The sequence below is a fragment of the Bacillus rossius genome, chromosome 3, assembly GCF_032445375.1.
Source record: "Bacillus rossius redtenbacheri isolate Brsri chromosome 3, Brsri_v3, whole genome shotgun sequence".
NCBI lineage: Eukaryota > Metazoa > Arthropoda > Insecta > Phasmatodea > Bacillidae > Bacillus > Bacillus rossius.
The window spans coordinates 60792729-60814760 of record NC_086332.1 but is presented as its reverse complement, the minus strand read 5'-3'; the positions used below and the strand labels follow the sequence as shown (position 1 = coordinate 60814760).

Genomic DNA, 22032 nt, shown 5'->3' with positions numbered 1-22032 from the left:
CCACTTGGGTAACTATCGTCACGGGTGGGACGTCCCTAATTTCAGTGTTATAAAATTGCGCGGAACCGGGCTTTGCCCAATAGAGATAGTCACAGGCGGATGCGCGACAGCCCCATGTAAAGTATTCATCCTAATGTGCATAAATTACCAGGAAACTTTATTCAAATTGTTGTTTTAATTTTCAATTCTGGAGACTAGGTCCCTCGGCCACGCGGCCGGAGCCCCCTTCTACCGAACCCTGAGTAGCCGGCAAAATAGTAACATTTCAGGGACTAGTCGACCAGCCTACGACAACATTGTATCTGTGGTTCAAATATTGTCATATAGGTACCAAAATTTTTTTAGTCACATGTTAAGAAAAATTGTATCAATAATATTTTTGTTTATATAATTGTTATAATATATATAATATATAGCAAAGGCCATTGGTTTGGTTATTTCATACATGGTAGGTTTTGTGACATATGTTTTACTTCTAATAAGATACAATTACAGAATCACAAGTAACTTGAACAAGAAAAATTAACCTATTATATTAGGAAATCAATGTCTAATTTTATTGATGAATAAACAAACACTTTATAAGAACTTAACTACGTTGCCTGTTAGCCTTACATTAAAGCAAAACCCAATTCACTCGTATACTTTTAATGTTATGTTACTGGAATTTCACATTCAATCTCATTAACCCTATGTCTACTATTTTTTTTAATACTAAATCAACTTAGTTACCTATTTGTTTGTAAGTGATTCGTAGAAAGTAAAATATCAAAAATAAATTATAGGTTACATACTTTTAGAATAAATGTATGAAATTTTATAACATTACACATTTGATTCAATTGACAGTAACATGATTACGAACTCCCTTCGAAAACCAATATAATATCTAATCTGTATAAAGTTGTTACATCTTGTTAGATCGATACCAAATCATTTTCATAATATATTTTTAATATCACAGATTATAACTGCAAGGGGTGGATAAAGCAGGGTTTAAAGGAGTGACGTCGTTCCGCCGAAGGCCACAAAGCCCGGCCTCCACCCACCAGTATTGGCCCCCGCTGGTGGAACGCACCCCTCGCCGAACCAACACGAGTCAAAGGAACAACCCTCCCGCCCTGTAACTTAAACATACTCACCTAGCAAGGATGCTAGAAAATTAAGCCCCATTAAACTCATCAGGTATAATTACCCAAAGTTAAGTGCCGGTAATGGTACGTCTTAGTGTGTGTGTGTGTTGGCCCCCTAAGGGCATCCCAATTCGCTAACGCAAATTCTTTCCCGTGCGGCCTGGGGCCTTAATTATAGCGGAAAACCGAGTGAGTGCATCATAGTCGTAATTAATTATAAAATGTGCAGCGAGGGGAGTGTTTGAATAATAAGCGAACAGTCGCGAACTGGAGCTCCACTTTAGAATGTTTTATCGGCTAATTGTGTGGCCACAAATTCAATAGACACAGAACCAGTTGAGAGTAGCCTTAAATCTAATTAAAACAAGAGTGACATGTAATTAGCACGTAAGTTTTCCAGCTTATATTGTATAACGGTAAATTCGAGATTTTGGCGCGAGGGAACAATGACTCCCTCCCTGGCGTCATGTTCCCCCGGACGTTCTTCGCGGCTCGCGGTCTAGGGCGGACGTGTTCGTCCCGCGGAGTGTCATCACCTTTGTTTCACTGATCGTCATACTGGTAGTTATTCAATTCTTCAAAACCCTTTTCAGTCACCCTCCGCGAGTCCCTAGACCATTTATGGTGCAGGGCTTAACCCGGCCGCTTTTCATTTCACTCCCATGACGCGTTCATATCGCCACGCGAGTAACAGCATAAAGGATCTGGCCGACTCCAGACCACAGAACTTTTGCTAATACAACTGCGCAAACGCCTGCCGGTCACAAACTTTAATAATTAGCGAACATGTGAAGTGTCAATTTAATTATAATTTACGGGGCTGGCCGACTCCAGCCGAGACACAACAAATAACTGCCGCTAGGGAGCGTGGACAATTAGCGTAAGCAGAGTAGGTACTCTGCCTTGTACTTTATTTTAATTAACGTGTCAGTGTAAAGTGTTAGTGCAACGTGTCGAATATAATTGTGTATTTTGGCTTCGCCGTCGGTGCTCCCTCTTAGAGCACAGGCCGTTATGTGTCCTCAACACCTGAGCCAGTGCCAGTGCCAGTGCTACGAACACGCCCGCGTGTGTGTCTTAGTGCAGGGCCTCGAACGGCGTGACGTCAGTCACGGCCAGCTAAATGCTCAAAGTGCCCGGCCAGGTGTGGCAATGCGCATCAGGTACCCAGTGCACATGTAAATCAATTATCAAACAGAAACTAAAACTTTTAATAAGTATAATAATTGTTTTTAATTAATTAATGACTTTATAAATTATTTCTGTTCACAAAACTGGCCAGCATCGCCTTCCCGCGCTCCGTTTTCCCCCCGCGGGTTTTCCTCCCCTCCCTGGCCGGGTGGCCAGGGAGAGGAGCCAGTCACCATACAGCACTCACCCGGGCCGGCCGCCCCATACACGGGGAGCATCCAACTTTCGCGCCAGTTTCCACGTTTAGCATCAATAGGTAATTATCTCCGAATTATCTTTCCACAGCTCCCCGGTCGGCCCAAAACGGCCGTACGAAATGTCGTGCGGTCCTTAGTTATAGTATGCGACCCGACTACGGGTCTTTTAACGTACTACGTAATTATTGTGTTTCAAGGCAGCCCGCCGTGGTGCCTGCGCTTCACGCCATAATATCTCCCCACAGAGAGTTAGTACTTTGCCCACGCAGGGCGGCATTGCGCCAAACGCGTAAACCAATTTACGAACGGACGAGAGGCCACGCTGGGCCCTGTCGCGATCGTCCCCAGCTTAAACGTGGCTCATGCCACTGCGAGTACCAGCCTTGTGTCACGTAATTATCAGGAGTAAAAGAGCCGAATCCACCCCGAGCTGAAGTACGCTCATAAGGACTTTAGTGTTAATTGCCATGTTAATATTAGTGTTTGCCGTCATCATTACGTCTAAGTTTAATTAGTGTTCTTTGTAAACTCTCTCGCAGTCATCAGCATATTCACGTATTAAGTGCTTTACGGACTATCATGTGCCAGGCATCAGTCTTGCCGCGTCACGATTCGCCATCACCATAACTCAGATTAGCCTGCACCCCGCGATGGATTAGTCTTCGGGATTCCGTGAGACATTAATCAGTGCCGCCATTCGAGGGCCGTGTGGGCAGGGTGGAGGTTCACGACGATACGGCCAGTCGCGTGAAAGTACCTTGTGCGACTAGAAGTTCTGTAACGTGTGTTTCCGTAATAAAATAATCAAGTTCACGTGTGTATTTAACTAATACGGCACCCTGGGAGGCCTTAACAGCCCTGGGGGCCCTTTGTCGACGGGTCCCTGCCTGCAGCCACGAGGCAAAGAATCCCGCCCTTGAGACTAAATTTCCTTTCTAACATTTTAATTAGCATAATTTTAGGACATAAAGCGGGGACGGCATCAACTTTGTAAACAGTGTTTGCGGCATGGCAAAATTAAGTGACATGCACAGAGCGTAATAAAATCCACCAATCGGATTTTGCAGTCAATTATTTCACTCAAACCAGTAATCACCTCAACCGACCCTCCGCATATGGTGTGTTGCAAACCAACTCACAGCCTACGGACCTAGTTAACACGCTGGGGCTAACGAACCACACCCTCCTCTACCATCCCGTGTCTTCAACAACGGCTAGACACACGGGCTAGCCTGGCGCCCACATGTTAAATTTGGCATAGAAACAACTCACTACACACTAGGTCGTCCCCGGGTTGCGACCTCAAAACCCGGGTGATGACAGGAGAAATAAATTTATAATTGCCTTCCCTATTAAATCTGTTACAATTTATTGTAAATCTTCAAAAACTAAGTAAAACTTTCTTCTGAAACAATTTTTGATAAGACGAAACATTACTGCAAGGAATAGAAAAAAAATGTTGGAAAGAAAAAAATATAACTTCCGTACTCTGTATACTATCATATCCATTTTTAATTATTTTTAACTTTGACGTCGTCTGGCCGAAGGCCATCCCAAAGCCCGACCTGCAACCGCCAGTATCAAACCCTTCTAACGGAACGCACCTCTAGCCATGGCCCACCCGAGTCAGGCGAGCCTTCGATGCAAAGGTAGAATCAAGGGCTGTGTTTAATTAGTTAAACACCTCGACACCAGTTCACTAATAATCAAACATAAATAATGACAACTCCACTATTAATTAAAACCCCCGCATAAAGGAAAGTGCGACGCAGGCATGCCCGAGTCACTCACGTGTGAACTTACCTTAATAAGTTTGTGAGTGCCCCCTTTGAGGCCTTCAGCCTCAGGGCCTTGTCTTGGAGGGGGGGGGGGGGGGCAATTGCCCCGGGCCTCACATTCTGGGGGGGCTCCAATTTTATTTAAAAAATATGTCATTATTTAAAGTGAATTCCCATTTTATATCTGGCGTAATAATAACTTGTCTTTAAATTTAGATACCTATTTATTTAGTTTTGTAAAGCATGAGACCACAATAAAACCACACCGTGCTGTAACTTGTATGATTTTATTTATAACTACTGAGTAAGTCGCCGACATCGACGCCGGTCGCCGATAACTGCTGTGGTGCGGACAAAGCGAGCGGATTCATTACATACCACAACAGCGATTGTGGCGCTAAGGGTGCTATTGTTCGATTCGAGAGGTCGATTAATGTGATGTGTGATTCGTTTTAGTTCCAACAGATGTCATGTAATTAATGTACGCGTAAAACTTCTTAATGTAAGATTGACGAACAACAATCAATATCCCTGTTTTAATCTATTTGTGCAACTAAATATGTTTTTAGTGAGATTTTAAAGCTATTAATTTTGTTTTTGCAGTAATGATTTTATTTCTTTGACGCAGTCTTCGCTACCTCCTATGACTTTTACGTGATTTTTACGTGATTTTTGCTTGGGTTCGAGATCTCAGAGAGGGTTCGGCCTTGTGGCAAGAGGAAGGGGTTAACGCAATAGGGCCCCCAGAGCTGTTATGGCCACTCGGGTCGCCTGAAGAAGAACACAAAGTTTCTGGAGGATATCTGATGAGTTTATTATGGCACAGCCCTATACATAGTGCTGCCCGTTCTGGGTGTAACGGTTGTCCCAAATCGACTAGTCACACGAGCAGCCCACTTCCTCAGTGACGGCTCACGATTTTAATGCGCGTGTAGGACGTAATTTTACACACGATGCGGCGGTTACAAAATAAAATCTAACATGACAAATTATACCTTAACGGACAAAACACTTCAATATTACACAACACTTATTATACTGGGCTAGTGGCACGTAGGCCCATGTCTCCGGCGACTCTACGTGATTCCTAGAGTTGTCCCAGAGACTGATTCGTTAGTACGTTTGGTGGCACGTTACCGTGCGGCGGTTACAATTAGCCGGTAAGCTAAGTTGTTGCGTGAAGCGCCGACGTAATGTCTCGTAGACTCCCCACAGTACTTACGTAATATGCTGAACACTCATGTTGGAGCACTGATTTAATTAAGTGAAATACCTCATGGCAAATTGAGGCTGACCGCGTCACTGTACGTAAAAGATTAAGAAGAGATTACACTATTGAAACAACATGTCGGTGAAAACCAAAGTTGATGGTTCCGCGTTGCACGCAGGCTGCCGGCCTCTCCGAGCTCCTGAAGGACACTGCCGGTGTCGCCGCACGCGACCCCCCTTCACGAGCGCGTTCGGTGCACACGCCTTTAGGGGACGTTGATGAGGCATAGCGGTCTATGCGACATAGAGGAGCATTGGCGGTCGGCGTCAAAAGCCCCCCTTCTCTGAGACTGCTATGTGCATCAACGCCTCACTACACACACACTTAAAGATACGCCGGCACACTGACCTGGTACACCCGGGGCGGCTGTCCATGGGGCGGCGTCGGGTACCTGTGGGTCAGCGTCATTGGCGGCCGAGGTGGGCGGCCGCGGCGTCGCGGCGCCTTCAGCGGCAGGCGGCGGCGCGCCCATGGTGACGCGCGTCGCAGGCGACGGCGGCACGGCGCCTTCAACGGCACTCATGACGTGCGGAGGCGGCGTGGTGCCTTCAGCGGCGCGCTTGACGTGCGGAGGTGCCGTGGCACCTTCAGCGGTGCGCTTGACGTGCAGAGGCGGCACGGCGCCTTCAATGGCGCGCTTGACGTGCGGAGGCGGCGCGGTGCCTTCAGCGGTGCGCTTGACGTGCGGAGGCGGCGCGGCACCTTCAGTGGCGCGCTTGATGTGCGAAGGCGTTGCGGCATCTTCAGCGGTGCGTTTGACATGAGGAGGCGGCGTAGCGCCTTCAACGGCACACATGGCATGTGCAGGTGGCGTGCCCACAGAGGAGTGCGGCAGTGCACCCTCGGTGATGTGCGCGGTGGGCGGAGGTGACACGCCCTTTGTGATGTGCGCGGCGGGCGGAGGTGAAACGCCCTCTGTGACATGCGCGGCAGGCGGAGGTGACATGCCCTCTGAGACGTGCACGGCGGGCGGAAGTGACACGCCCCTTGTGACGTGCGTGGCGGGCAGAAGTGGAACGCCCCCTATGAAGTGCGCGGCGGGCAGAGGTGACACGCCCCCTGTGACGTGCACGGCGGGCGGATGTGACACGCCCTCTGTGACGTGCGCGGCGGGCAGAAGTGACACGCCGGCCGGTTGGCACTGCGTGAACCCCCCGAGAGCCTTCACGGCAGTTGGGGGCGGCGGCGTCGGGGACGGCGGCATCTTGGCTGGCAAGTCCGCCTCGGTGCATTGTGGCATGGCGTCGGCAACCTGGTTGTCTGCCGGACTGGGTCGCGATGTGGCTGTCTCGGTGTGCACGGCCGCGCCAGTAGCTTTCTCAGTGGCTGGGGGCGGTGTCGTCGTTTTCCGTGGTGGCAGAGGTGGCGTGATGGATCCGCAGTGACGCTGCGTGTGATCGGTGACCTGGCTGCCTGCCAGGCTGCATCTCCCTATGGCTGTCTCGGTGTGCACGGCCGCGCCAGTCACTTTCTCAGTGGCTGGGGGCGGCATCGTCGGTGGTGCCGGAGGTGGCGTGATGGATCTGCAGTGATGCTGTGTGTGATCGGCGACCTGGCTGCCTGCCAGGCTGCATCTTCCTGTGGCTGTCTCGGTGTGCACGGCCGCGCCAGTCGCTTTCTCAGTGGCTGGGGGCGGCCTCGTAGGTGGTGCCGGAAGTGGCGTGATGGATCCGCAGTGATGCTGTGTGTGATCGGCGACCTGGCTGCCTGCCAGGCTGCATCTCCCTGTGGCTGTCTCAGTGTGCACGGCCGCGCAAGTCACTTTCTCAGTGGCTGGGGGCGGCATCGTCGGTGGTGGGGGAGGTGGCGTGATGGATCCGCAGTGATGCTGCGTGTGATCGGCGACCTAGCAGCCTGCCAGGCTGAATCTCCCTGTGGCTGTCTCGGTGTGCACGGCCGCGCTAGTCGCTTTCTCAGTGGCTGGGGGCGGCATCGTCGTCGGTGCCGGAGGTGGCGTGTTGGATCCGCAGTGATGCTGCGTGTTATCGGCGACCTGGCTGCCTGCCAGGCTGCATCTCCCTGTGGCTGTCTCGGTGTGCACAGCCGCGCCAGTCGCTTTCTCAGTGGCTGGGGGCGGCGGCGTATTCGGTGGTGCCGGAGGTGGCGGGTTTGAGTCGGCCTGATGTGTCCACCCGGTTTCGGCGTGCCAATTGTACCACAGTGGCTGGACGGGTGTGGCTTCCTCCATCTGCGGTGATGTCATCTCCATCCCATATGGTGGGGGCGGCATCGGAGGTGGCGTGTTGCGTCGGCCTGACGTGTCCACCCGGTCTCCGCGTGCCAATTGTACCACAGGGGCTGGACAGGTGTGATCTCTTCCATCTGTGGTGATGTCGTCTCCACCCCATATGGCGGGGGCGGCGTCTGAGGCGGCGTCGTGTTGCGGACGGACGTCCGGGTTGTCAATGACGCGGGCGGTGTTATGGCTGTTACGGCGGCGTGGTGGTTGGCCGCATGAAGTAGGGGATGCAGGCTGCATTATGTGCTGTCGTAGCGGCGTCCGGATTACGTCAGGCCCCTCGGTGTCCGCTGCGGTGTCGTCCTCCTTCCATTCGTCCTGTTCTTCGTACTCCCAGTTGTCCCCTGGGCATGGGTAGCCCTCGCTTGCCCATGCCTCGTAGGCCTCCTGGAAGTCGTTCATTTTTAGTGACCCATGGTGACTTGTAACGTTGCTCCACTATGCTTGCTCATAGCTCCGTCACGGCTCATGTCGATGCGCGCAGCAGCGATGCATCTGCGCCACCCGATCCCTGTGTGAGGCGCGCGGACTTCTGCTCTCACAGCCGTTATCGCGCCTGGCACGTTACCTGAAGCGCGCCATTATCGTACCTTGCGCGTAACTCGACGCGCGCCTATCACCATGTGCCCGCTCCTTTGGCCGTCTGCGCATCGCGTCCGTTTTCGCGCAATTTCTTTGTTCCTACACGAGCCCTTACTGTTATACATATTTTGAAGCACTATGAATTTAAAAGAATTGAAAATTATTTAAAAGAAAAGAAAGCCACAATAGTCGGGCGCCATTTTGACGCCGTCCCCGCTATCTCCTATGATTTTTATGTGATTTTAACTTGGGTTCGAGATCTCAGAGAGGGTTCGGCCTTGTGGCAAAAGGAAGGGGTTAACGCAGTAGGGCCCCCCCGAGCTGTTATGCCACTCGGGTCGCCTGAAGAAGAACACAAAGTTTCTGGAGGATATCTGATGAGTTTATTACGGCACAGACCTATACATAGTGCTGCCCGTTCTGGCCGTAACGGTTGTCCCAAATCGACTAGTCACACGCGCAGCCCACTTCCTCAGTGGTGGCTCACGATTTTAATGCGCGTGAAGGACGTACTTTTGCACACGATGCGGCGGTTACAAAATAAACTCTAACATTACAAATTATACCTTAACGGACAAACACTTCAATATTACACAACACTTATTATACTGGGCTAGTGGCACGTAGGCCCGTGTCTCCGGCGACTCTACGTGATTCCTAGAGGTGTCCCAGAGACTGATTCGTTAGTACGTTTGGTAGCACGTTACCGTGCGGCGGTTACAATTAGCCGGTAAGCTAAGTTGTTGCGTGAAGCGCCGACGTAACGTCTCGTAGACTCCCCACAGTACTTACGTAATATGCTGAACACTCATATTGGAGCACTGATTTAATTAAGTGTAAAACCTCATGGTAAATTGAGGCCGACCGCGGAACTTTACGTAAAAGATTAAGAAGAGATTACACTATTGAAACTACATGTCGGTGAAAACCAAAGTTGATGGTTCCGCGTTGCACGCAGGCTACCGGCCTCTCCGAGCTCCTGAAGGACACTGCCGGTGTCGCCGCACGCGAACCCCCTTCCCCCCCGCCAGCCCTCCCGCGGAAATGTGTGAATCCTTCTGCCGACGTAGCACTCGATGCCTGGCGTTCACCTCGTCGCACGAACTACACTTTGCTACGCGCACGAGCGCGTTCGGTGTACATGCCTCTAGGAGATGTTGATGAGGCATAGCGGTCTATGCGACATAGAGGAGCATTGGCGGTCGGCGTCATCTTTTAATGATTTTGTTGGTTTATGAATCATACGAACTTGTTTATGATGTTCATGTTGGTAGTTGTGTTCAACAATAGAGAAAGTCCATCAGGCGGGAATAATGTAAACAGACCTTGATACTACACCAGAGTTTTAGTTTGATAATAATTGCTAATTGGTTGTGTTTTATAATAATGTCACAAAATGAGTGTACGTAAATTTAATAGTGGTGCTTCCAAATGTAAAGCAGAAAGAAGAGAACAAGAAGAAATAAACAAACTTCCAAACTTACAGCCTTCTTCACAAAGAACCATGAACCTCCTCAAACACTAGAACCATGTGATTGTGATGGTAAGTTGCCTTTGACTTTACCACTTTCAAGCTCTGATAAAGTTAAAGAAAACACAGAAGCAACTAAAATAGTTAATTGTAATCTCATTAACACAACTCCAGAAATTTCCATAACTTCTAGAAACTGTGCTAGGACTGAAAGAAGTGTAGAGTTTGATAGTGCAGTGTTAAAAGAAGAAATCCAGCAAGATCCTGCAGCATGGCCTGGCAATATCACTGACGAAATGATTAGTTATTGTGTTGATAATGGGCCGGACATTTTTTAGTAATAATGATGGAGACTACACAGCTTCTGCTAGGCAATATCCAATATGTACTCGTAAACTAACAACATCTGCATTTGTGAGAGTTCTTGAATATGTAGAGCGACAGGAGAGCAAATGGTTATTGTACCGTAAATGTACGGGAAATTTTGTTTTGCTTTACGTGCAAACTTTTCAGTAATTGTAAACTATCATATTTGTAAATGGTTTTTCTAATTGTAAGAAAACAGAAGAAAAATTGAGGGAGCATGAAAACAGTATTGAACTGACGTCGTCCAACCGAAGGCCACCCTAAAGCCCGACCTGCAACCGCCAGTATCCGACCCCGCTAACGGAACGCGACCCTAGCCATGGCCCACCCGAGACAGGCGAGCGCTGCAGAACTAAGGTATAATCAACGCCCATGACTTAATCGGCAAGAAAACCCGAGTCACGTACATGGTAAATGCAATACACATTAAAGATAACACCACTTTTAATTAACAACCCCGTGCAAGGGAAGTGCGACGTAGGAGTGCCCGAGTCACTCACGTGTGGTTTTTTTGGTAAAACAGTTGTGAGCACTCCCCTTGCGGCCTTCAGCCTGATTTCAATAACGTAGTATGTGACTTAATTAAAACCGCCCCAAATAATCATTTATCATTCGCCACTGGAGCAGTCATCAAGCGACGAACAGTCTCCAGTGTGACTCAGATTATTCAAACTTATTTCATATAAACTTGTTACATCTAATTTCTAAAACATATATACATATATATATATATATATATATATATATATATATATATATATATATATATATATAGTTAATTATTAAGTTTAATTGTGTGAATTTAGAGTCACTTACATTTTGTTCTTAACATAATATTTTACGAATAACGGAACTTTAGAAACTCTGGCGCGACAAGATGCTCACCCCTCCCCTCGCACCAAGGCCAGACGCCAGTACCGAGCGACTCGCGGACCGGAATGGACGCACATCCCATGGGGAGCCATCATCCTTTGTCTTCACTGAACTTCCTTCTGGTAACTATAGTCAAACTTCGAAACCTTTTTTAATTACTCCTCGTGTGCACCCGGTCCTTTTTCGGTGTAGGGCCTATCCCAGCCGCGTAAACATAACACGCCCCACACCACGCATTACGCGGGGCAGTGCAATATACGGCATGGGCCGACTCCCGCCATACCAGACTTTCAGTTAACTGCCGAGTGCACATGCTCTGGCCACATCTAATCGAAGACTTTAATTAATTTAATAGCGAGCCGCGGTCCACACAGGTGGGCCCGCGTGTCACCGTTCACAAATTACGGGATTGGCCGACTCCAATCAAACTCTCCCCCTCAACCTCGACTGGCGTGAGGACGTAATTTTAGTGACGGCGCGTCAGAGCGCCGAGTGTATAATGATAGTGTACTTTATGTAGGGAAATCGTGTGACTGTAACTGCAAGTGTAATTGCCAACGTTAATTAAACGTCCACTCCGCACACTCCGTGCGCGACGTGTAAACGACAGTGCAAAACCGTGTACGTTATTTGTGAACCTCCCCAATCCAGTTAGGGATCAGCGTCCTATGCTGTGTAGGGCCAGTAGTGCAGCAGGCATTAGGGACCCCTAACATCACGACCACCACCGCCGTTCCTAGTGGGCCACGCAGGGGCCTTCGTACCTCACGACCAACCTCGTGGCTAACCACTGAGTTAGCCTGGCACTCTCCCGGACAAATTTCTCCGCAAGAAAACAGCCTTCCCGCTAGGAACCCCGCCGAGTCTCGAACGCGAGGACCCAGGCGACGGCAGAACACAAAGCATGTTCTTTAAAATGGGTTTCAAGATAAAATAAGAAAATGTCAATTTCATCACATTTCGATGCACAAGTGACTACTGAGACAAATTACTGGAAGAATGTTCTGGTTAGAGTAGTGGCAGTTGTAAAAATTTTGTGCAGTCGTGGTCTTCCTTTTCGTGGTGATAATCAGATGCTTGGATCACCTCGTAATGGTAATTACCTAGGAATTTTGGAACTCCTTGCTCAGTTTGATCCTTTTTTACAGGAACATTTAAGTATACACAGGAACAAAGGAAAAGGTCATGTATTGTATCTTTCTTCTGATATATGTGAAGAATTCATTGAGCTAATGGGCAACGAAGTTCGGAAACACATGCTAAATGAGATAAGACAGGCCAAATATTATTCACTGATAGTTATTCTACACCTGATGTTTCCCATACAGATCAGTTATCTTTTGTATTTAGATACGGCCTTAACAGTAACATTTTGGAAAGGTTTTTGTGTTTCATTCCAATTTACAGCCACACAGGAAGAAATTTAAGTGAAGTTGTAACCTGTACTCTAAAAGACAACACCATTGATATCCAGGATTGCCGAGGTCAGAGCTATGATATTGCAGCCAACATGTCAGGAGAATATGAGGGCCTATAAGCGCACATTAAATCAATAAACAGCTCTGTGCTGTATGTTCCATGTGCAGCACATTCAGTAAACTTAGTAGGAAAAAACAGTGTTGGTGAATGTATTCATGCAACAAAACTGTTTCTGTTTGTAGAAAAGCTGTACTCATTTTTCGCTGCTTCCACTCACAGGTGGTCAGTTCTTGAAGGAGTTATTTCGGAAAGCACAGGAAATAGCGGAAAGCCAAAAATCACTGTCAAGAGCTTGTCGGAAACAAGGTGGTCATGCAGAGAAGATGCATTGAAAACTCTCGTCATTCATTATGATGAGATTTTCTGTGCATTTAATGATATGTTCAACGACAAAAATGAAACACAAGTCACAAGAATGGAAGCGAACTCCCTCATGAAGAAAATGCAATATTTAGAATTTGTTTTTATGGCCGTATTTTGGTACGACATTATGGAAAGATTCGGTGCAGTAACCAAGCATCTACGAAGCCTGGACTCGATGTCATAACTGGTCATCAACTGATGAATTCTTTGAAAGATTTTGTTTCCGATTTGCGAAATAATTTTGATGAAATTGAAGTTAAAGCAACACAACTAAGCAACCAAGTGTTACAAACTTTTGTAGATACTAGATCTTCCAAAAATAAAAAGTTTTTGGATGGAAAAGACGAACTTTCAACTGTTGTAACATCCCGCGAGAATTTCAGAATTTCCACATTTCTATGCATTGCTGATAAGCTCCGCATGGAACTGGAGAAGAGAGCTGCTTCCTACAAAGATATTGCCTCAACATTTGGGTTTCTTTGTAACTTAACTACAGTAAGTGAAGATGAACTCAAATCTAGTGCTACCGAGTTGGTCAGAAAATACAGAAAGGATCTGCAGCCTGTTATTACAAATGAATTATTACACTTATCATCATTTCTCAGAGAGTAACAAGTTGAAGACATTGTTATACATTATTCACTTCACAAAAGGTTTTGCAGCACTTATATAACAGTGATATAATTGATGTATTTCCAAATGTAGCAATAGCACTGCGCTTGTATTTGACACTACCAATCACAAACTGTGAAAGTGAAAGATCATTTTCAAAACTGTCAGTTCTGAAGAATCAATTCCGATCTACCATGTCACAAGAGAGATTAAACTCGTTAGCGGTGATTTCTACAGAACATGATCTCGTGAACAGCATTTCATTTGATGGACTCATTAACTTGTTTGCTGCTAAAAAGGCAAGGAAGAAATTCATTGCAAAGTGAGTTAATAAATATGTAATTTTGATGGTCGGGATCTGCAACTCATAAAATTGTGTAAATATTTGAGAACGATTTAAGACTTTCGTAAATGAAGCAGAGAAGTATTGGGGGTGGGTGTTGGCTATGAAATATTACTCCATAACAACTAGAAAATTTGTTGTTATACATTATTTTGTTTTCCCTGCATAAATATGTTTCATATTTCTGCGAATACAGGCTGCATTTCATTATGGTACTTCTTATCCTTTTTTATGTTAGTTATTACATACATACATGTGAATTAAAATATGAATTTTTCATATCTTAAAATTATCACTACAATAAAAAAAGGGGGGTAGGGGGCTCCGAATATTGTTGCCCCAGGCCTCGAATTCTTATAAAACGGCCATGTTCAGGCTTAATTAATTATAGTGTTGTGTTGACGTAAATATTACCTCCCTGTTTTTTATGTGTAACTAGCCACTGGAGCAGTCAGCAAGTGACGAACAGTCTCTGGTGTGACTCTTAATATTTAAACTTAATTTACATACATTTGTCAACCATAATTATTAAAGAGTATCTGCCTATCAGGTTAATGATTAATATTTAATGTGTGAATTTAGAGCTGCTCTCAGCTTCTTATTATTAAAATTTTAGCAACTTTGGTGCGAGAGAACGCTGAGACCTTCCCTCGCGCCAAGGGCAAATGCCAGTACCGAGCGACTCGCAGACCGGGGCGGACGTGCGTTCCACGGGGAGCCATCATCCTTTGCCCACACCGAACAGTACTTATGGTAAATATAGTCATTCAAACCAAATCTCTTTTCTTCGTGACGTTAACTCCCCGTGCGTCCCCGGTCCTTTTACGGTGTAGGGCTTAACCCAGCCGCTTAAGTTTTAAACTCCCTGCAAGAGACATTACGCGGGGTAATCCACTTTACGGCACGGGCCGACTCCCGCTAACAGTGAACTTTCGCTAAAGTCGAGTGCACAGGCACCGACGATAACTACGAGTAAACTTTGTGTCTAGTTTAACTGCGGGTTGCGATTCCCACAAGTGAATCCGGACGCCACCCAGTTAACAATTTTCGGGATTGGCCACCTCCAATCAACCTCCCCCTTAACCTCGACTGGCGTGAGGGCTTAACATAGTGACAGTGCGTCAGAGCACTCATATTAGACTAATTGTAACTTTGTAGGGTAATTCTTTGTGCGACGTGCACGTGTAGTGCAAGTGTAATTTGTGACTGTAATAATTCATCTAATTAAACGGCCACTCCACACCCCCCGTGCGCGACATGCCAACGACTATCTAAATCTCGAGTTCGTGTCTGTTATTGAATTGAGCAGCCCTACACCAGCTAGGGGCTCCTCCAACCACGAACTCCGCCGAAGGTCCTAGCGAGCCACGCAGGGGCAACGCACCCACAAGACCCACATTTGGTTAGCCGCTGAGCTAACCTGGCACCCTCCCGGAACGTAATTTCAATAAGAGCCAATTTCCCGCTAGGATACACGCCCGGTCTCGAAAACGAGAACCCGGACGACGGCAACCTTTTAAATATTATGTTGAACTTTTGGTGAAGATAAATTTTGATACAAGCAATTATACCGTAAGGGGTGCGAAAGTACTCCAACAATATTTAAAAAAAATTGTTTGAACAATTTTTGATGAGACAAAATATTACTGTTGGAGGTTGAAATAACAAAAGGGATTTAAAAAATTTAAAATTCCTTCCTGCATAGCCTACACTATTAGATAAGTTCAATCTTATTGTTAAATTTTTAAACATAAATTTTTCTTATTTAATGTTAAAATTTATTTTGCTGTGTAGTTAAATATTATTTTTTTATTAAACTAATATTTACGGTACCTACCTGAAGCAAAGTGACGTTTCCACAAAAAAAATACAAAGAGCAGTTTTTCAGTTTTTCGTCATCTGAAATGTTTTTTTAAACATTTTGTATAGGCTTGTTGCATTAAAAAATAGTTATTCAGTAGGAAATAAAAGTTAGGGAGATGCTAGTTTAGGGTAGTTATAGGTACTTGAAAAATGGTAATACCAATTTAATGGTTAATTAAGTTAGAATTACTACATTAAAACTATAGTGAAAATTATTGATTAGTTTAGGTTAGCAACATAAATAATATGGTAACATATGTTAAATTGTTTCTTATGTCGCATAAGCGAAAATAACTGTAGAAATGTAGCAGAGCTATTTTAAAAACCGTTTAACCTATTTTTCGTATTATTTTGTAAATAGTATATTATTAAATCGTTAGATACATAATGTCTTAACGTTCAACTTGCACAGGAAAGACAAAAGTATAAAAGTTCTTAATAGAAGGTGTGCATCTTTGTGGTTGAAAACACCTGTTTTTCCATGTGTGCTTCATGAGTATTAAAACAATAAAAAAACTTCCTCACCTCAAAATACAAACACACCTCAAATTCTGGGGGTTCAGTGCTCTGTGTGAAAAGTAGCAGAATATTTAAGGTAAGGCCATGTATTTAGTTTTTAACAGTAATGTAACTTAATTTAACATTTTTATCTGGTAAGGTTTTTGTGTTTGAATAAAGCTATCCCCACTCTCACACCAGCCCCTAACATCAGTCTAGTGCGGTCTGGGGCAGACACACTGTTTCCTGTGGAAGCTACAACTTTGATACGCCGATTCTTCATTCTGGTGTTTACAGCCATTCTCCGACTCCCTCTTATTTAGCTTCTTTCCCGTGTGCTCCCTGGCCGATTTTTCCATGTAAGGCCTATCCCAATTGTCATATCCACGATTTTGTCCTCAGCCAGTGCTTAATCACATTAGGTAAAATACCTATGACCCAAGTATGACCAACTGTCGTATCTTCACATCTTTGGAAAAGTGGTAATTGCAATCGCCCATAGATGAAAATTGCCAACATTCATGAATAAAATCTTACATTGATCTGTGACATTATCAAGTGTTATTTAAGATGAGATCTGTAATTACCATGTGTACATTGTTTATCCTATACCATAATATATAATGCCTAAATAGTGATTATAGATATGTAACCTAAAGATAGGTCAGTGATAAAGTACAGCCTGGTTTTACATGTTTTACATTACAATTTACAGACATGCTTTACATGTCAGAGTTCCCTACCCTAGCGAAATCTGGGAATAGTAAACCTGGGGAGTTAGAGTGTTACTATTTAATTTTCTCCTTATTCGCTCATATGACCTGCTAGTGATCCCTTTGAAACAATGGGCACCTTCCTTCCTGTCAGAGGCTCTTCGGAGACTGCTGGCACTTTCCTTCCCACTAGCGACTCTTCAGAGACTGCTAGAAATTTCTTTCCCGCCAGCGAATCTTCTGAGACCATGAGCATCTGCCCTTTCAGAGACATTGGGAAATCTCCTGTCCTCCCCTGCCTGATTGCCTACCTCTGGTATTTTCGTCAAAGATACCAGCCTGCTGTTCCTGGCTGACACCTGGAACTTAAATCCACTTGCTAATGGCTGTACCTAAATCCTCCAGGACTGGCAATTATAAATTAATACATGTGTGCATATACCTGTTGGAATCAGCAATGTCTTTTGCAATTACAAATATTGAGTCACATTGGCCTCACATCGTAACCGAACACTTAGTTTACTTTAAAAACGTACGGTACTGGCCGACTACAACAAACCAAGTAACCATTCACAAAAAGACTGCAGCTAGGACACATGTGTACATGCATAGTTTACAATTACATGGTTTGCACCTAACATATCACATGTAACATCGATGTAACGTGTGTTCTTGTAATAAAATAACCTGTCAGTAATTCGTTTGTACTTCTTTAGTTTCCCCAGGCTAATATCATCCAGGAGTAAGACATATCCATTGATTAGGTAGTTAAGCAGTGTAACAGTTTATTTCTTGTATGTAACTTGATCCATGTACCTAGTACAATAATGCTGGGGCTGATGGTTAGATACCTAGAGCCAGCCTGGCACCCCCTCCTTCCCTGAAATTTTGTTATGGCTTAAGCGAGCCAGCATACACTAGCCCCATCCTGGGATTCGAAGCTCAATCTGCATTTGGCACTCCCGCATGTGGCGAAAATTGGCAAAATTCTAACAAGATGCTAGAATTATAAAAGAAATAGGGCTACATACACAAAATAGTCGTTTTTGCGGGCTAGGTAATTAGCGCCAGATAGCCCGGTAATTACTAGGGTAGTGGACAAATGTCTCTTGTTCCCCTTGGCGATATTCTAGCAAACCTAGCGGTCAACCCACGTCACATCAGCTTTATCTTTCGCTTTGAATGCCACTCCACTCCTTCCTTTTCCACCCCAGAAATGTACAGTGGACTTCTGCCCAGAGCACCGGAACACATTCGTTCATGTGTGACGTAGTGGAGAGGCCACGCACTGCCCTGCCCACTGCACCTGCCAACTGCACCTGCGACCTGCGGCAAGATCTTCCTTGCCAGATGACGGTCACATACACTCGCTGTTTCCTACCAAGGAACATTGATATTTTAATGGGAATATTTCATTGGCATGACATGTGTGTGTGCACGAATACCACTTAAGTGCGTTTCCGCATCTGTTGTAATTTGGACTGTGAACTACTTCTGGAGATGTAGTCACTCAAACAAGGGGTTTTTCCCTCTCCCTAACTATGGAAATATTATGTAGAAAGAGTTAGTTGTGTTAGTTCTTCTGGCGAATTGTATCTCGCGTCTCTGCATGCGCGCTCGCCTCTCCCGATGACTTGAAGTAATCAATGGATTACCCCATTGTTGTTTGTGGAACTCTCTCTACACCTTCTCTCGGCTTTCTCTTTCTAAAAATTTTTCTCTACCGGCTTTCTCTTTTGCCCTTTCTACTTCTTATCACTGTGTGACCTTCTGTTTCACAGTGGGGTCCCAGTAACGGGCGTTAACCACAAGCTCCGTGCTGAGTACCAGTTCAGGCCTTAAAATTTCCTCTGGGTGCCACCAGATAGCCCTCTTTTCCTCTCCAGGACTGTCTCGGTTTGTAGCCACATGTATGCAGATAAGTTTTGAAAATAAAATAAAAACATGTAAAGTCATTTTATTTTTAATCTTCAAATCGACTTAGAGCATTTGCAGACCTTTAAACTAAAATTAATGCACCTGAAGAAATATGTGTTCTTGAGAGACTTAAAAAAGCCAGCCATGTTTTATTTACTTCTATAGTTATTACATGATTGTAAGAAAAAGTGTACATATAATAATTTATATATTTATTTATAAACTAATTTTTACTTCATTTTCAAAGTAATATAATGTAACCACAGCCGGCCATTTTCATACTTAATATATTTGTATCTATCAATTAAATTTTTTGCTCATCTTTTTGTTTTCAGCAATGACATAAGTGTCAAACTTGTGTAAAAAGTTATGTATAACTCATATAAAAATCAAAAGATACTTGGAAACTGTGAATAATCTGGTCTCTGACAATATCTTCTATTAAAATAATAATTCAGTAACCAGATTTCAAGTCTTCCCTTTTGACTTTACCGATTCTCATTTTACTATCAGCTAGCCTTGTGATTCTATCTTTGAAAGATTTGTGCAATGGGAGTGCATGACTTGATGTAGGCTTTTGGACATACGCCATTGCTTAGCACATGTATGTCTGTAGAAGAAAACTACAAAAAAACACGTGACAAAAAACACAAATTAAGCAAAAATTGCTGTTGTCAGGATTTAACGCCACACAATATTCCACAACAGGAATATGGTCAACAAACAAGGAAAAAACAAAGAATAAATGGACTAACAGAACGAAAAAACCCCCACAAATGATGACAGCACAAAAATTCCGAACCCAAAAAAATTCAACACAACAGTTGAAACGAGACAAAAAAACACAGCAAAACGAAAAGACGAAACAAAACACAATAGTTTTCCAAAAAAACAAAAACAAAAAGAGAAACGAAAAAAAAAACCCACAAATGATGACAGCACAAAAAAATATTGAACCCAAAAAATTCAGCACAACAGTCAAAACGAGACAAAAACACGACCAAACGAAAAGACGAAACAAACACAACAGTTTTCTAAAACAGAAACAAGCGACGTTTCGGGAACTGCTATCTGCTCCCGTCCTCAGGCAGAGACGCACATGGTACGGAAACACAGGTGCGACAGGTTTTTGTCTCGTTTTGACTGTTGTGCTGAATTTTTTGGGTTCAATATTTTTTTGTGCTGTCATCATTTGTGGGGGTTTTTTCGTTTCTCTTTTTGTTTTTTGGAAAACTATTGTGTTTTGTTTCGTCTTTTCGTTTTGCTGTGTTTTTTGTCTCTATGTCTGCAGAAGAAAACTACAAAAAAAAAACACAAGTGACAAAAAACACAAATTAAGCAAAAATTGCTGTTGTCAGGATTTAACGCCACACAATATTCCACAACAGGAATATGGTCAACAAACAAGGAAAAAACAAAGAAAAATGGACTAACAGAACGAAAAAAAAAAAACCTCAAATGATGACAGCACAAAAATTCCGAACCCAAAAAAATTCAAGCAATGGCGTATGTCCAAAAGCCTACATAATGTCAGCCTTGTGATTGTTTACTAAATTTATGTGACACCTCGGTGCTCTGCCTCTGCTTTATTATATGTATTAATATTTATATATATTTTGAAACCTAGTACATTTCCAGGTTTTTCTTTAAAGGTACCTAAATGAGTACCCTGTACAATGGAATATAAGGTAGTTACAACAGTTAGGGTACTGTTTCGCCCTGCTTCAAAACATTCATTTTTGTATCGAGGTTGTCCACCCTTACTGGCACGATGCTGCAACATGCAACTACATCGCTAAACCCGACCCCACAAACAAACCAATACCTTGACCAATGCTATGCACGAGCCCAACTCCATCCGAACCGAACTCACCCAGTGAGGCAAAGAACGAAGCAATTCGTCACAGTCGTGTGACATGGCATATCGATGCGCATAAACGCCTCGAGGGGGTAGGGGCGTTTGGCGGCACTCGTAGGTGCTCCATCTGTCACACAGACTGTTATACCCCTATTGCCTTTCCAGCAGAGAGTGTGCAATGAGCGAGTGATGAAACTTACCCAGCGCAGCGAAATGTAATGTGTGCAAATAAAGGAAAACACACCAGGCGCCGCGAGAGATATTGCTGCCGACAGTTCTATTATCATCGGCGCGATAATCAACGGCCGCAGGTTATTTGCAATTTATGAAATTTCTATCCATTGCATATAAGCGAAAATCTGTCACCACTTCTTAATTGAGATACTTGATATATTAAATAACTGCTACTTTTTTCACAAACATGGCCTCGACCTAATCACAGTTTGATACATGTCTCACAGCAAATCCATCCCTTTGTGGGAGGGCAGTAGGTCGACAACTCTTGCTGGGGATATGTTTATCGCACTGAGAGGTCCACCACCCTTTTTAAACTTTAAAAAATAGCATAAGCATGTGAATCATATTTCATCGAGCTCCACGGCCAGCTTCACACAGTCTGTTTCATGTACATGTCACTTAAACAATTAATTTTTTGCCTCGTGGCAAACTATTGACCAAGTGAATCACAATGTTTCAACTGAGCACGGGATGTGAACTTGGCTTCACTTAAACCGATTTTTTCGTCGCGACTTTCGCAATTTAACCTACACTGGGCAATCGTCATCAGGCAAAATGTGCACTAGACCCAGTAATTTCAGTTAATGCATACCGAGAACTTTCGGTACACCACATTTAGTTTACCCTCGAGGTGGTTTAATGACATGTATAGCTTTTTGTACTTCCGGTTTCAACATGTAGTTATCTTGTAACTGGCGAAGTATGACAAAATGTTTATTTCCCACATTATTCTATGTTTCATTGTGTGTGTGTGTGTGTGTGTGTGTTATGTAAATGGCAGAGCACGCCAAAACTCGTGTCGTGTACTCTAATGACGAATCTAAAAAGCAATAAATTCAACATAATCCGGAAGTAACAAACTACCCATGCCCACATGAGAGAACAGTATTTTAAGGCTCTATTTAGCCATTTAACTCAACGATAGACTCACCCCAACCATCCACGATTGTCTCGCCGCACCTAGTCATTCCTCGCGAGTACATATTGCCGTAACACGCGTCGGTCACGGGCAACAAACAGCTACGGCTATAATATTAGGGACAGCCCAT

At 44.4% G+C, this 22032-nt stretch overlaps 1 protein-coding gene across 1 annotated transcript; it reads right to left on the bottom strand.

Moving 5' to 3' along the window:
- Positions 1–1804: 1804 nt before the first annotated feature.
- LOC134531299 (mucin-1-like) lies at positions 1805–21951 on the bottom strand. Its single transcript, XM_063366993.1, has 5 exons — positions 21915–21951; positions 7860–8152; positions 7038–7250; positions 6038–6956; positions 1805–1875 (listed from the first exon to the last, which is right to left on the bottom strand). The coding sequence occupies exons 1-5, from the start codon at positions 21949–21951 to the stop codon at positions 1805–1807; spliced, it is 1533 nt and encodes a 510-aa protein (XP_063223063.1).
- Positions 21952–22032: the final 81 nt, after the last annotated feature.

Coding starts and splice junctions, on each gene's coding strand:
- LOC134531299 (XM_063366993.1), bottom strand. CDS start 21,951: ATGACTAGGTGCGGCGAGACAATCGTGGATGGTTGGG. Junction 7,251..7,859: donor ACACCTGTCCAGCCCCTGTG/GTACAATTGGCA, acceptor GATCACACACAG/CATCACTGCGGATCCATCAC. Junction 6,957..7,037: donor CGCCCCCAGCCACTGAGAAA/GTGACTGGCGCG, acceptor GATCACACGCAG/CGTCACTGCGGATCCATCAC.